The sequence below is a fragment of the Thamnophis elegans genome, chromosome 10 (genome assembly GCF_009769535.1).
Source record: "Thamnophis elegans isolate rThaEle1 chromosome 10, rThaEle1.pri, whole genome shotgun sequence".
In the NCBI taxonomy this organism is placed as follows: domain Eukaryota; kingdom Metazoa; phylum Chordata; class Lepidosauria; order Squamata; family Colubridae; genus Thamnophis; species Thamnophis elegans.
In genome coordinates this window covers 26,448,016-26,461,348 of record NC_045550.1, presented here as the reverse complement: position 1 = coordinate 26,461,348, position 13,333 = coordinate 26,448,016, and the positions used below count along the sequence as shown (strand labels likewise).

The 13,333-nt window shown below is 38.5% G+C and overlaps 1 protein-coding gene across 5 annotated transcripts in view; it reads left to right on the top strand.

Annotated features, from left to right (window-relative positions):
• The window catches only part of ENTPD1 (ectonucleoside triphosphate diphosphohydrolase 1), a 56,530-nt gene that overhangs the window by 38,795 nt on the left and 4,402 nt on the right, over window positions 1-13,333 (top strand). For 3 of the 5 annotated variants that reach the window (XM_032225293.1, XM_032225291.1, XM_032225292.1), the window contains exons 3-7: window positions 6,392-6,516; window positions 7,171-7,288; window positions 9,819-9,969; window positions 10,580-10,739; window positions 11,247-11,483. In XM_032225293.1, the coding sequence (XP_032081184.1) occupies window positions 6,392-6,516; window positions 7,171-7,288; window positions 9,819-9,969; window positions 10,580-10,739; window positions 11,247-11,483 (791 nt within the window). The other 2 variants (XM_032225294.1, XM_032225295.1) reach the window with 2 other exon arrangements.

Here is a 13,333-nt window from a genome sequence, read left to right as displayed (position 1 = left end):
GTGTAGAGAAATTTCAAAGAAAGGGACTCTGACATCCCCCCTCCCCGCTGAAATCTCTGGAATATAAAAAGGAGCAAAGGGAAAACACCTCTACTGAGATATAGCCTATCTCAGTATAGTTCTAATCTTCCTGTAGAGCCTGTTTCCTGTGCTGAACTACTGTGAAGGGCTGACATCAGCACACATTGTGTGGTAATTTGGTGCAAGTAGTTAAAGGCCCAGAGAGGTTTTAAATTTCACTAAAGGCACTGCTTGCTGGGGGGAAGAAACAAGCAAATATATGTGTTCCCTACTGTAAATGTGGAAATATAGTACCTTATTTCCTTTGCCATCTTACTGTGTTCATCTTACTGTCTTTCAATTGTCAAGGGATTTCAATATCTGTAAGGTGATTGTGTTTTCTAAACTATACAAATTCTAGGAATTAGTATATCTTAGCAAAATATTTGTTGATATCTTATAAATAAATACTTTTCTTTTTTTGCAAGAACATTTGAAATCTTAGGGATTAACATTATTTTTCAACTGTGTTTTGAATAAAAGTTTAAGAATGAGTACTTCATAAATGACCTAGGCTTAGATAGTATAGATTATAGAAAGAAGAGAATTATGTTGTAATTATAAAGTAAGAAATAAATGCTGCAAAGATCAGAAGTTTTTTTGTAACTTTATTTTCTATTTTCTTTTTTCTTGTACCTTTAGCTTCCCCCTTTGATTTCTTCTTTTCTTTTTCTCACTTTTAGTTTGCATTAGCTTTTATTATGTTTTTAAAATGTTTAAAAGTATATAAATAAATAAATAAATATTCTAGGCTTTGTTGCATTTATTTCTCTTTTCCCTCATGAGGATCTTGTAAAAAACACATAAACCTAGATCTTTTTTTAAAAAAGCACAGTCACATATAAAATAATAAAAAGCAAGATTAAAAGATTAATATCAATAAATAATATGTATTGTACCAAATTCTACATACATTTTCCGCCTTAAACATTAAATAAGTAATCATGTACATTAATTTATAGCACTGAATAAAGTCATGCAGAAACTTAATCTGCAGGTGTTGAATGTAGGATTTCATCTTTAAACCAATTACCTGATAGCTTGATAGCCCTTTTCTGGGATTATCCAATCCCATCCTTCCTCCTCCTCCTATTACAAAATACAAAGACCTGCAAATAGAAATAGAAATACTGTGGCAGAAGAAAGCAAAGATAATACAATAATAATAGGTGCCTTGGGTGCAATCCCAAAACATCTGGAGCACCACTTGAACACCCTCAGCACTGACAAAACGATCAGTCATTTGCAAAAGGCACCTTTACTTGGCACAGCTTATATCCTGTAATAATACCTTTAACACCATCAAACAACAATATCTGCCTATCCCAGGTCTTTGGGAAGACTCAATAAAAATGCCAAAAGAAACATCTGGCTGATTGTGCAACCAACCACAACAATAAATTAAAAATTATATACATAAACATAAAAATCATATATATGTATATGTATGTATGTGTGTGTATGTATGTATGTATGTATGTATGTATGTATGTATATAGATAGATGATAGATAGATAGATAGATAGATAGATAGATAGATAGATAGATAGATAGATAGATAGATGCATTTGTGCTGATAAATAAATAAAAGGAGACTAGTATAGATCCATTTCAAGCTATTTAGCTCTCATCAGCTAACCCTTACTGGGATTTGAACCTGGGCTATTTTACATGTTAGGCAGTTGTATTAGCCTCTAAGCCACAAGTTCTCCTCTCTTATCAGATGAGCCAAGGAAACAATTAAGTGTTATATCAAAGCACCTGGTATGCCCAGATATGGGAGGGAGCATACTGCTTCCCTTTTAAGGAAGCAGTATGGTCAGTGATAAGGAAGGAGAGCTTGTGGCTTAGAGGCTAATACAACTGCCTAACATGTAAAAACAGCCCAGGTTGAAATCCCACTAAGGGTATGGCTAACTGATGAGAGTTAAATAGCTTGAAACAGATCTATACTAGTCTCCCTTTATTTATTTATCAGCTCAAATGCAACACAAAAAATGGTTTTCTGCCTGGAAGGCTCTTAGGGTGGAGCTAAAAGGCAAAAGGGAAGTACTATGCTCCCTCCCATATTTGGGCATACAAGGTGCTGTGACATAACACTATATACTATAAATTGGTTGGGGGTTGGGGGACAGAAGAAATAAATATTTACAGTAGCGATAAAATGTGAGTGCCAGTGGTGCTACTAACAAAGGATAAAATCAGTCGCAGCCAGCCCAGATCCTAAAATATTATGTCAGTTAAAGAAGTTAAAGAAATAAGCTTACAATATGCCACACTGCTTAGAATAAAGAGGCTTGGAAAGACAGCAGTGGAAGGAAAACATGGGCAACTTTATTTCTTGAACTATATTAATTAATTGATTTTAAAAACAAACAACAGAAACATTTACAATACAATACAATAGCAGAGTTGGAAGGGACCTTGGAGGTCTTCTAGTCCAACCCCCTGCCTAGGCAGGAAACCCTATACCATTCCAGACAAATGGCTATCCAACATCTTCTTAAAAACTTCCAGTGTTGGGGCATTCACAACTTCTGGAGGCAAGCTGTTCCACTGATTAATTGTTCTAACGGTCAGGAAATTTCTCCTCAGTTCTAAGTTGCTTCTCTCCTTGATTAGTTTCCACCCATTGCTTCTTGTTCTACCCTCAGGCACCTTGGAGAATAGTTTGACTCCCTCTTCTTTGTGGCAGCCCCTGAGAAATTGGAAAAGTGTTATCATGTCTCCCCTAGTCCTTCTTTTCATTAAACTAGACATACCCAGTTCCTGCAACCGTTCTTCATATGTTTTAGTCTCCAGTCCCCTAATCACCTTTGTTGCTCTTCTCTGCACTCTTTCTAGAGTCTCCACATCTTTTCTACATCATGGCGACCAAAACTGAATGCAGTATTCCAAGTGTGGCCTTACCAAGGCGTTATAAAGTGGTATTAACACTTCACATGATCTTGATTGTATCCCTCTGTTTATGTAGCCTAGAAGTGTGTTGGCTTTTTTGGCAGCTGCTGCACACTGCTGACTCATATTTAAATGATTGTCCACTAGGATTCCAAGATCCCTCTCACAGTTACTACTATTGAGCAAGGTACGACCTGTACTGTACCTGTGCATTTTGTTTTTCTTGCCTAAATGTAGAACCTTACTTTTTTCACCATTGAATTTCATTTTATTAGATAGTGCCCAATGTTCAAGTTTGTCAAGATCTTTCTGTATCTTAAACCTGTCTTCTGGAGTGTTGGCTCTTCCTGCCAACTTGGTGTCATCTGCACATTTGATGAGTTCCCCATTTATTCCCTCATCCAAATCATTGATGAAGATGTTGAAGAGTACTGGGCCTAAAACAGAGCCTTGGGGTACTCCACTGCATACTTCCCTCCATGTAGATGCAGTTCCATTGAGGACTACACGTTGAGTGCGGTTGGTCAGCCAGTTACGAATCCATCTGGTGGTGATACTGTCCAACCCATGAGAAATTGGACACATGGTCTACCTTATCAAATGCCTTACTGAAGTCCAAGTAAACTATATTGACGGCATTTCATATTCTTAAAACAATTACAATTAGATAAAGCCAATTAGATAAAACAAACTCCAGGAAATTATTTACTCTAGCAAAATGTGTGTTAATACCCTATAAATCAAAGTGGATTTTCTTGTCTCCTGATGAGATTCAATGGAGGTAGATAGAAAATTTAAAATTCCCCATCTAAGCGAAGGAGGCCAAACCAAAATCCTTATCCCTATTGGATTTCTAAATTCATTAACCATGATTAAATATTATTTCATTCCGCATTTTAAAGGGTCTGTTAAGTGGCTATTGTCTTTACAGTATATTTCTATATTAACTTTGGAACATTAACATTCTTTGATCTCTAACCTAAAACTTGGGAGTCTGAATTATGTTTTCTTATCTCTCCCCCTTTATTAGAATTTCTCACATAAATGAAGTTGTTATATTCTATTGTACAAGATCTTGAACTTTGATATTTTGAGCCTTAGTGATGTCAGAGAAGTTGGCATCAAACTGGGAAAGGGAAATATAATTTCCCCCACCTTTAAGCTAGAACTTCTAAAAAGATTCAAATATGCGTGGAATATATTAACATGACGTTAACCTGGGAATAGTAAACTGGCAACTTCATGAAAGTAACAAATGTCTAAATATAGCTCAAAAATTGTATTTATGGAATAAACATCAGTCGCTAAACAACATTTTGACAAAATTCCAACCATTTCAAATGCTGGCAACAGTATAGTGAAGTCTAAGCCAGGAAAAAGGCCAGAAATAATTTGTTTTGGAATTTTAGATCTCCAGCTGCATTGATCCTGGAATAGATATGCAGAAACCCAAAATAAAGCAGAGGCAGAGGGGATTGTGCAGCTGGGCTGTGATCTTCCCTCTATTACAGTGTTTTTCAACCACTGTGCCACGGCACACTAGTGTGCCGTGACATAGTGTAAGGTGTGCCGTGGGAAAAACACCTGCCTATAGTCAATATAGGCACAGAGTTAAAAATTTTTAACATTTTCTAATGGTGGTGTGCCTCGTGATTTTTTTCATGAAAAAAGTGTGCCTTTGCACAAAAAAGGTTGAAAAACACTGCTCTATTAAGTGGTGAGTGACAGTAAATGCCTGTAGTGCTAGACTTTAGAAACAATGGAATTGCTTTTGACAGTGTTTTTTTAACCTTGGCAACTTTCCAGTGACGTGAGGTGACGGTTACCGTTGGTGAGGCAAGACTGCAGCAACGGCGAGAAGCAACGTCCCCGGCACTGTGTCCGACAGGCGTCTCGCATTTATGGCGGACATAAACGTGAGATGCCTGTCGGACACAGTAGCGGGGGTGTTGCTTCTCGCCGCCATCGTGCTCCACCGCCTTGCCCCCTGCCTCCTCCGATGAACAATCCTGCAGCCAGCCCACCCACCCCTCGCCCGACCTGCTCCCTGCCTGGACTCACTGGTCTTCTCCTCCTCCTTGTCCCTGCTCGGTGCTGGGCTGGCTGCAGGCCGGGGCATCAGGATTGTTTTTATGAGGAGGCAGGGGGGGCAAGGCGGTGGAGTGCGACGGCGGCGAGAAGCATCTCAGATGGAGTTGGGACACCCGGAAGGCAAGCCGGAATTTCGGCACGCCTTTAAGTGCCGGCTTGCCTTCCGGGTGTCCTGGCTCCATCTGAGATGCTTCTCGCCGCCATCGCACTCCACCGCCTTGCCCCCCCTGCCTCCTCATACAAACAATCCTGATGCCCCGGCCTGCAGCCAGCCCACCCACCCCCGCCCGACCTGCTCCCTGCCTGGACTCACCGCTCTCCTCCTCCTCCCCACTCGATGCTGGGCTTTAAAGGGGTCTCCCCTCCCCAGCCAGCCAGCCCACCCAGCCAATTCCTCCCACCACCACCACTGTGTCCAACAGGCCAGGTGTCTCGCGTTTATGGTGGACATAAATGCGAGACGCCTGGCCTGTTGAAACACAGCGGCGAGAACGTCCCTGCCGCTCCCGTGCTCCGCCGCCTCACCCCCCTGCCTCCTCCGACCCCACCGCTGTGAAGAAAGAAAAAAAAAACACACAAACCTCACAATAAAAAATTATTTTTTTATTAAATTACAAATTACAAATTAAATTACAATAAATTTGAATCCCCCCTCCCTCCGTCCGATCCACCTTTTCCAGCTGCGGAAACTCTCTCAACTCTCCTCTTGTCTGCCCAACGTAAGCGTGCTAACGTAAGCGTGCTCCTAAGGCATGACTCGCTGCTCCCCGATCAGGAGGCGGGAGAATCAGTGCCTCTTTTGCATATGAAAGTGTTCGCTTGTTAACTCCGCCTTAACTTTTAAAAGCAAACAATTCCTTAGGCAAAAGAGGCCACGAGTTCTCTGGCCTCCTCCCATAGTTAACACTGAGAGCAGACACCAAGCCACTGTGACTTTGAATCTGGTAGCAACTACCCTGGCTTTAATTATTTTTAAAAAATTATTTAAAATTCTTCCTTTCCCTCAGGAGACTGGTGAGGCCCCGCCTCCCCTGCCTCTAGTGACTGCACGTCCCTGCAACTTTCAGATGTGTGGACTTCAACTCCCAGAATTTCCCAGCATGCTGATTGAGGAATCCTGAGAGTCAAAGTCCACATACCTGAACATTGGTAAGTTTGAGAAATGCTGTTTTAGACCCTGCCATCCTTAGTATAGCACTGCCCAATTAGACTTCACTTTAAATTGAGAGTTATAGCAATAATTAAAAAAAATATGTGGAAAAGGTATTCCTCTGTGGGACATGTTGCAACGTTCTGAATTCTATTGCTTCTAATCCTGTTTTTTCTTCTGTTGTAATTACAGGTATCATGCTGAGAAAATATTGTCACCTGAAATACATTGTTGTTGGATTATTGTTGGTGGTGGCTCTTATTACTTTAATCACTGTGGCTATCACACAGAATTTATCTTCCACCAGGAACCATAAAGTAAGTTACAGAAAACTTCCCTGCTGAACTGCTGTGCTTCCAATCCCATTAGACACAAAAGGGGAGCCCACATGAAGACTAAAGTCAGATGTGTGTTAATGCATTCACTATTGCATGCTTCTTTTTGTTGGAGGCTCCAGGTAACAATAATATCTCCTTTTCTCTTCCAATAGAATCCCAGAAGGATTGCCCACAACACAAAGAATGCTCTCATTTTAAAGTCCAATATATCTTATCCCCTGCTCACAAGTAACAGTTTTAGGCTTTAGCCTTCCTTAATTGTACCACTTTACATTCCATTTTGTTCTGGCAATTTCCAATTTCCCTTTTATTCTAACAATTTCCAAAGCAACCTTATGGTGTATAAAATCTGCTAGTAAGTACAGTTTAACGGTGGAACTAGTTACCAAGTTAGGTAGTGGATTTTTCTATACTGAAGGTCTTCTCACCAAGACTGTATAGTCATTTGTCAGGAAAATTTGTCCAGAGTACAGGGTTGGGTTCAATAATATAAATGTTCCCCTGAAAATGTGGTTCTGTTTGTAAAAGAAATCTGCTATGTGACACTGTTTTCAAAGGTACCTTTTATCACCATCTCCCAGTACAGTATCCTGAAATTTAAAAAACAAATTTGTGAGTTTTTCTCTCCTGCAGTATGGGATTGTGTTGGATGCCGGTTCTTCCCACACGAGTCTATATATATATGAATGGCCAGCTGAGAAAGAGAATAATACAGGAATGGTGCATCAGCTTGAAGTATGTGATGTAGAAGGTAAGAAATGGGGAAAATGGCATTTTGTAATAAATTAGCCGTCTCCATGGAATATGATGGAATTGTGAATGAGGAAAACAGATGCTACCAAGGAACAATCAGACAAGAGAGACAGGAGCCCTCAAGGGTTTAACAGAGAAAGAACTTTAGGAAGGTCTCACCCTACTTGACCATGTAATTAAAAGTGGCAGGAAATTTGTATTTTCAGAATTGGCAGATTCTTAAAATAAAGTGGAATTTGTTTGTCTAGTTATGTTTTCTGTCAGGTTTACCTGGGAGGGAATGTGTTTATGAAGAGGGAGGTAGTGCGATGGACTGCACTGAAGGGCAGAAAGGAGGGAGCAGATTCCAAGGAGTGGGGGGAAAGGCAAGAAATAGCACAGTCCAGACCTGAATCAACAATGGATAAAACAAATCAGGATTTAATACATAAAAACCTGCTCAAGTTTTTTTTTAGTCCTTTAATACAATTTAAGAGTTAAAATTACTACATTTAAGCAATTTAATGGGAGCAGTGTATATGTGAGATAAGAGATGGGAAGGAAAAAGCACTTGCTCTTGTAACCTTGAACAATCTTTCACTGCTGAAAAACACCACATAAAAATTATAATTTGTGTTCCTTGGACTGAATCCTAAACTGTGTCAAAGGATGCAATTTATATTCTTACACAGATTTACGGGTCCATCAAATTTTTGTTATGGTCATAGACCAACTTAAGGTTGGGATACAACAATAATTTTAAAAAACCTAAAAAAATAAAACAAAAATTTCACAAAATAAAAAACATAAAAATGCATTTTAAAAAGCTAATTATTTTTGTGTGTGTATACACACACAAGTTTTTTAAAAAAAACTATAGGGAGGTGTCATAACAGTAGATAAATACAAAAAACATAAAAGTTAATATATGGCTAATTCAATCTATCACAATGCAAAACACTCTTAACTAATGTAAATCTCAATAAGATTAATTTGAGGCATTCTAATGAATAAATAAAATTGTAATGAATTTTAAAAGCTGCTGTGCAACTCGACAACACTGAAACTTTTGCTATTTTAAATTAACTTGAGTCCGTGCATGTACAGGAGATACTGAATATTCTGAGTTTGAGCTGATCATAATTATTCTGTCTAGAAGTTATCATCTTGATTTAGTGGGAGGGCTTGATATCTTTAGAATCCCTGATAATAATGCCAGCTGGAGTAATATTTCGTAATAGGGTCAGTAACAACAGAGTAACAACCCAAAATGGAAGTAACCACACAAAAGTAACAACACAAAAGAGAAGATAAAGCTATGTAAAAGTATTCCATAAATAGAAATGAGGGAAATGGGGCTTTGCAAGCATGAGGGAAACCAAACCACATAGAAGGAGAAACTTCAGTACATAAAAGATGGCACTGAAAAACCATTTCTTCTTACTAGAGTAAGGAATAAGGTTGGCGAGGACAGAGCTGTTCTCAGACTCAAACTATTTATCGCAACATGGATCAAGTATCAAAGGTGGGATGTAAAAGTGCAATGAAAAAGCCAAAAAGTTAAACCTTTGATTAAAGTTCTGTATCGGGGCTTTGATTTTTGCGTGCTGCAGTGAAATAATAATACGTATTTATATGACTTCACTCATGTCTGCACTAAAGAGACTAACATGTCTGAGTCATGTCTGTGAGCCTTTTGCCAAGTGGGCCAAGGCTTAAATAAGGATTAGGTGGAGAGAGTTAGGAACCTTGATAGTTGCCAAGATAATTTAAAGGTGTAAGTGAAATGTCTGGACCTGTTTAGGTGCCCGATTATGAGTTATGAGATTGGAAAATGCTCCTATACTTACTAAAAAAACCATAGGTAAGAGCACCAAACTCTTCACAAGTAAATCTGAAAGTGATCATGACCAAAACCACAAGGAAGTCTCAGAGGGCATGGGGGGAAGGAGGGAGTGCAGTCAAGAAGGACAGATGACAAAAGCAACATTGCACTGTCACAGGACAAGGTCCATTCTTTTGTGCTGATATGATAATGCTGTGCGCGCGCACGCACACACACACGAACGAAAGGGATAAAGTTCACACTACAATGCTGCTTTCATTATTTTCATAAAAAACTTGGACTGTACTTTCTCCCTTCCCCAACCCCCCTCATGTATATGTCTCTGCTAGACACAACTATTGAAAGCATTATAAGCTGGATGTTTTAGGAATAAGTGGACTGAAGTGGACCATTTTAAATCAAAGTATATGATACACCACTCAAGACCATATGTAGGAGAGGACTCCAAATAAGGATACCACACAGAATGGGCCCAGCTGATCAATTAGCATGGTTGTCTCTATTAAAAATAATGGATACCAGATTAACAACAATAATATTCATACAAAGATATGCACCAACTACAGATGCAACTATGGAAGAGGCTGGCTAATTCAGCTTTTATTTTGAAAAAAAAAAGGATTAATTAGAGAAAAAGATATTTCACAGAATATATAGCTCTGAAATCAAAACAGTTGAAAATACTCTGCTTTTCTTCTTTCAGGTCCAGGAATCTCATCATATGCTAATGCTGTGGAAAATGTCAGTGTTCCCCTAAAACACTGTATGGATTCAGCAAAGGAGATTGTGCCACAGGGAAAGCATCAGGAGACGCCTGTTTATCTAGGGGCAACAGCTGGAATGCGGCTGCTGAGGTACCCTAGGAAAAGCAGCCTGCACTCTTTTTAATGTTTCATAGAAATGAGCTCAGAGAAAACAGGCTTTTAAATGTCTATTTTGATTGGACATGATAGGAATTTTGTATTAGTTTCCCGTGAGATGCTTGCATTTCACTAACCCACTGTGTATTTAGTTATGTGCGAATGTATTTCGGTGTCCAATTTTATATAAATAAAGGACAGTTCAGTTTAGGATATATTTCTGGATCTAGCACAACAACGTTGCATGCATTCCTGTTTCCCATATTCTTTCAGCTTCATTGGTTTTGTGGGATAGATCACAAAAGCCTGTGAGGGCCGGAGCAGAAGATATTTCTTATATTTAACCATGATATCTACAATTTTGCCATAAGCCACTGCTAAATAAGGATGTGCCATTGTTTGAGGCACTTGTTCCGCAGACCCCCTACCTTCTTTCTATGGTTTTAATGGAGCAATAAACCAGATGAGTCTTTCTGCTTCTCCCATCTTCTAAAAAATCATTTTTGGTAATATGTATCTTATTCCCTCACCATTTTCAAAAAGAAAAAATATGAGAACTCTTCCTAAGGAATCCTGTATAATCCCCCCTTCTTTTTACATGCAGTTTGAAAAATAAGGATGCTGCTAAGAGGGTTCTCTCTACAGTGGAGGAAACATTGCGTATATATCCCTTCAAGTTCCAGGGCGCCAGGATTCTCAGTGGTGAAGAAGAAGGTGCTTATGGCTGGATCACCCTTAATTACTTACTGGGCAAATTTACAGAGGTAATATGACATGTCAGAAAAGCAAGTGATGACCAGGAATTCTCACTTGATTTGGTTTTCTAAGAGTCCTTTCGTTCTTCAATTCTATTCAGAGCTATAGGAGAATATCAAACATTAAAATGGAATATAATGTAACAAATCCCACAGGATTATGATAGGGTTGGAAGGGGATACTGACCCCAATCGGATACAACAGCATGATTGTTAGAGGACTTTCCACTTCAGCTTCAAATAATATGCAAATGGGTGCCTAGAATTTAGTAATTTGTTCCACCATTTTTACCCTAACAAAGTTTTCATAACAATCCATTAGAATTTGCTTTCCTAAAATGTAAGGTCTTTATTCTAATTTCTTCATTCTGGGAAAATAAAGAAAAGATCACGATCACGTGGCTGAATGTGTGATATTGCTTTCATTTTTGTGCTGAGGTCTTATATCCTGTTGTAGTCACCTAGGTTTGGCTGTTATATCTCTCAGTCTAACTCTCCAATTTGTTCTTCTTGCAGTCTAGCTGGCCAAGAGTATTTGCTGATGCTTTCTTCAAAAGTGGGACAACAGGAGCACTGGATCTTGGAGGAGCATCTACACAGATTACTTTTGTACCCGATCTAGATAAGATTGAATTACCAACAAATATAATAAATTTCCATCTCTATGGCAAGGAATACATGGTATATACACATAGCTTCTTATGTTATGGGAAGGACCAAGCTCTTCAACTCAAGCTGTTACAAGATGTTCTTGTAAGTAATGGGTATCGATCCTTTTCTTAGATGTTGTGTGATGAAACTGATACAGCCTGCTTATCCAATGGTTTGCTTCTTTTAATACAGATAGTCCTTGACTTAATAACTACATTTGGGACCAGAATTTCCTATGCAATGTGGTTGTTAAAAGAGTTGCACCCTACTTTACAACCTTTTTGCTATGGTTGTTAAACAAATCATTGCAGTTGTTAAGCGAATTCTGCTTACCCCATTGACTTTGCTTATCAGAAGTTGCTGGGAAAGTTGTAAATGGTGATCACACGTCCCCAGGACACTGCAACCGTCATAAATATGTACCCGTTGCCAAACCCCTGAATTTTGATCAGGTAACTATGTGGATGCTGCAACAGTCACAAGTTAAAGAACCAGCTGTAAGTCACTTTTTCAGTGCCACTGTAACTTGGAACAGTCTCTAAATGAATGGTCAAGAATTGCATGTAATGCAATTAGGTTGTACTTCCTGAGCCTTTATACAATGAGATTTTGACTGTTCTGGAAACTTCAGTTTTATCCTTAGAAAATAAGAATTACTAAGCATAAATGGGAAACTTTGGCCAGTGAGCCAGCACTATCCCATCAGATCAGAGAATCTAACTCACAAAACCTCTGATCTTGGCAGTTGTACTCCCTCCCATAAGAGGTATCCACAGGATACGATCCAATAAAAGCACATCATTGTGATACAAACTTGGTAGTTGTAGGATGTCACAATGTATTACAAATGGGATAGAGCTTGTGTCACAAATCTGCTTTTGTAATTTGCCCACTCTTCAGACTCTGTGCAGATACCTTACCTCCTAACTACCTGAAGCTAGCAAGCTATGGCTGTGCTTTAATAACTTTACCCTTTTCTCCTGTCAAACTGTGAAATAGAACATACCAGTACATATTGTGTTATATACAATAACTAGGATTGTAAGAGAATGGCATGCCTCAGCTGTGTCAGACAGTATTCCTGCAGAACACTAGTTGTTTTGTGAATTGGAAACTGGATAGCAACTTCTGCTGCTAATTATTCTCACATATTTTTATTTGTACCATAATCACATTATACCACTAAAGCAGCTTTTCCTTGTCTAATGACATCTAGATATATTGATTTACAATTTCAATCATCTCAGTAGTTGGATATGTACTAAATCTAGAGAGTATGGGAATACACCCTACAGAATCAAGATTCAGAGGACTCGACCAAAATTAACTGAACACATCTTATGCTCCATTTTCCTTTTATTATTTGGCTCTGCTCAACAGTAATTTGAAATTAAAGTAAAAGGCATAGAAGAACTTTGACTTTGAGATGCTTATTCTTAGATTAAGAGTTTATGCCTTCATCTCAGCCTAATATTGTATTAAATCTTGAGAGTCATTTTCTTCATTTTTAATGTAATCCACTCAGTTGCCTAAAATGTGAGTTGAATAGCAAATTTCATAAATAAATAAATACCCAAACAAACAAACATTTGTAGGAACACTGCATGTGAGAACAAGTACACAATAGATTGCAATAATTTTTCTTTCTAAAGTATTTCTTTCATTTCATCATTGTGTGTGTTCGTTATTTTTTTTTTAATGGAATACATATATAAAATATGTAAGGATTCAAGGGTATAAATGAAGATTCAAGGCAGCCATTTCTTTTCTGACCTAGGCCTCACTGTACCCAGGTCAGGACTGTGACTGGAGTTATGCATAATGTTGCATATTTTGGCTTATTTGGTTTTGGCTTAATAAGATTTTTTTTTTCAATCCAATCATTGAGGATTGTAAGCCATTGTTTATGGTGTTATGTGATAAATGAATGTACTGGGACTCACGTGATTGCT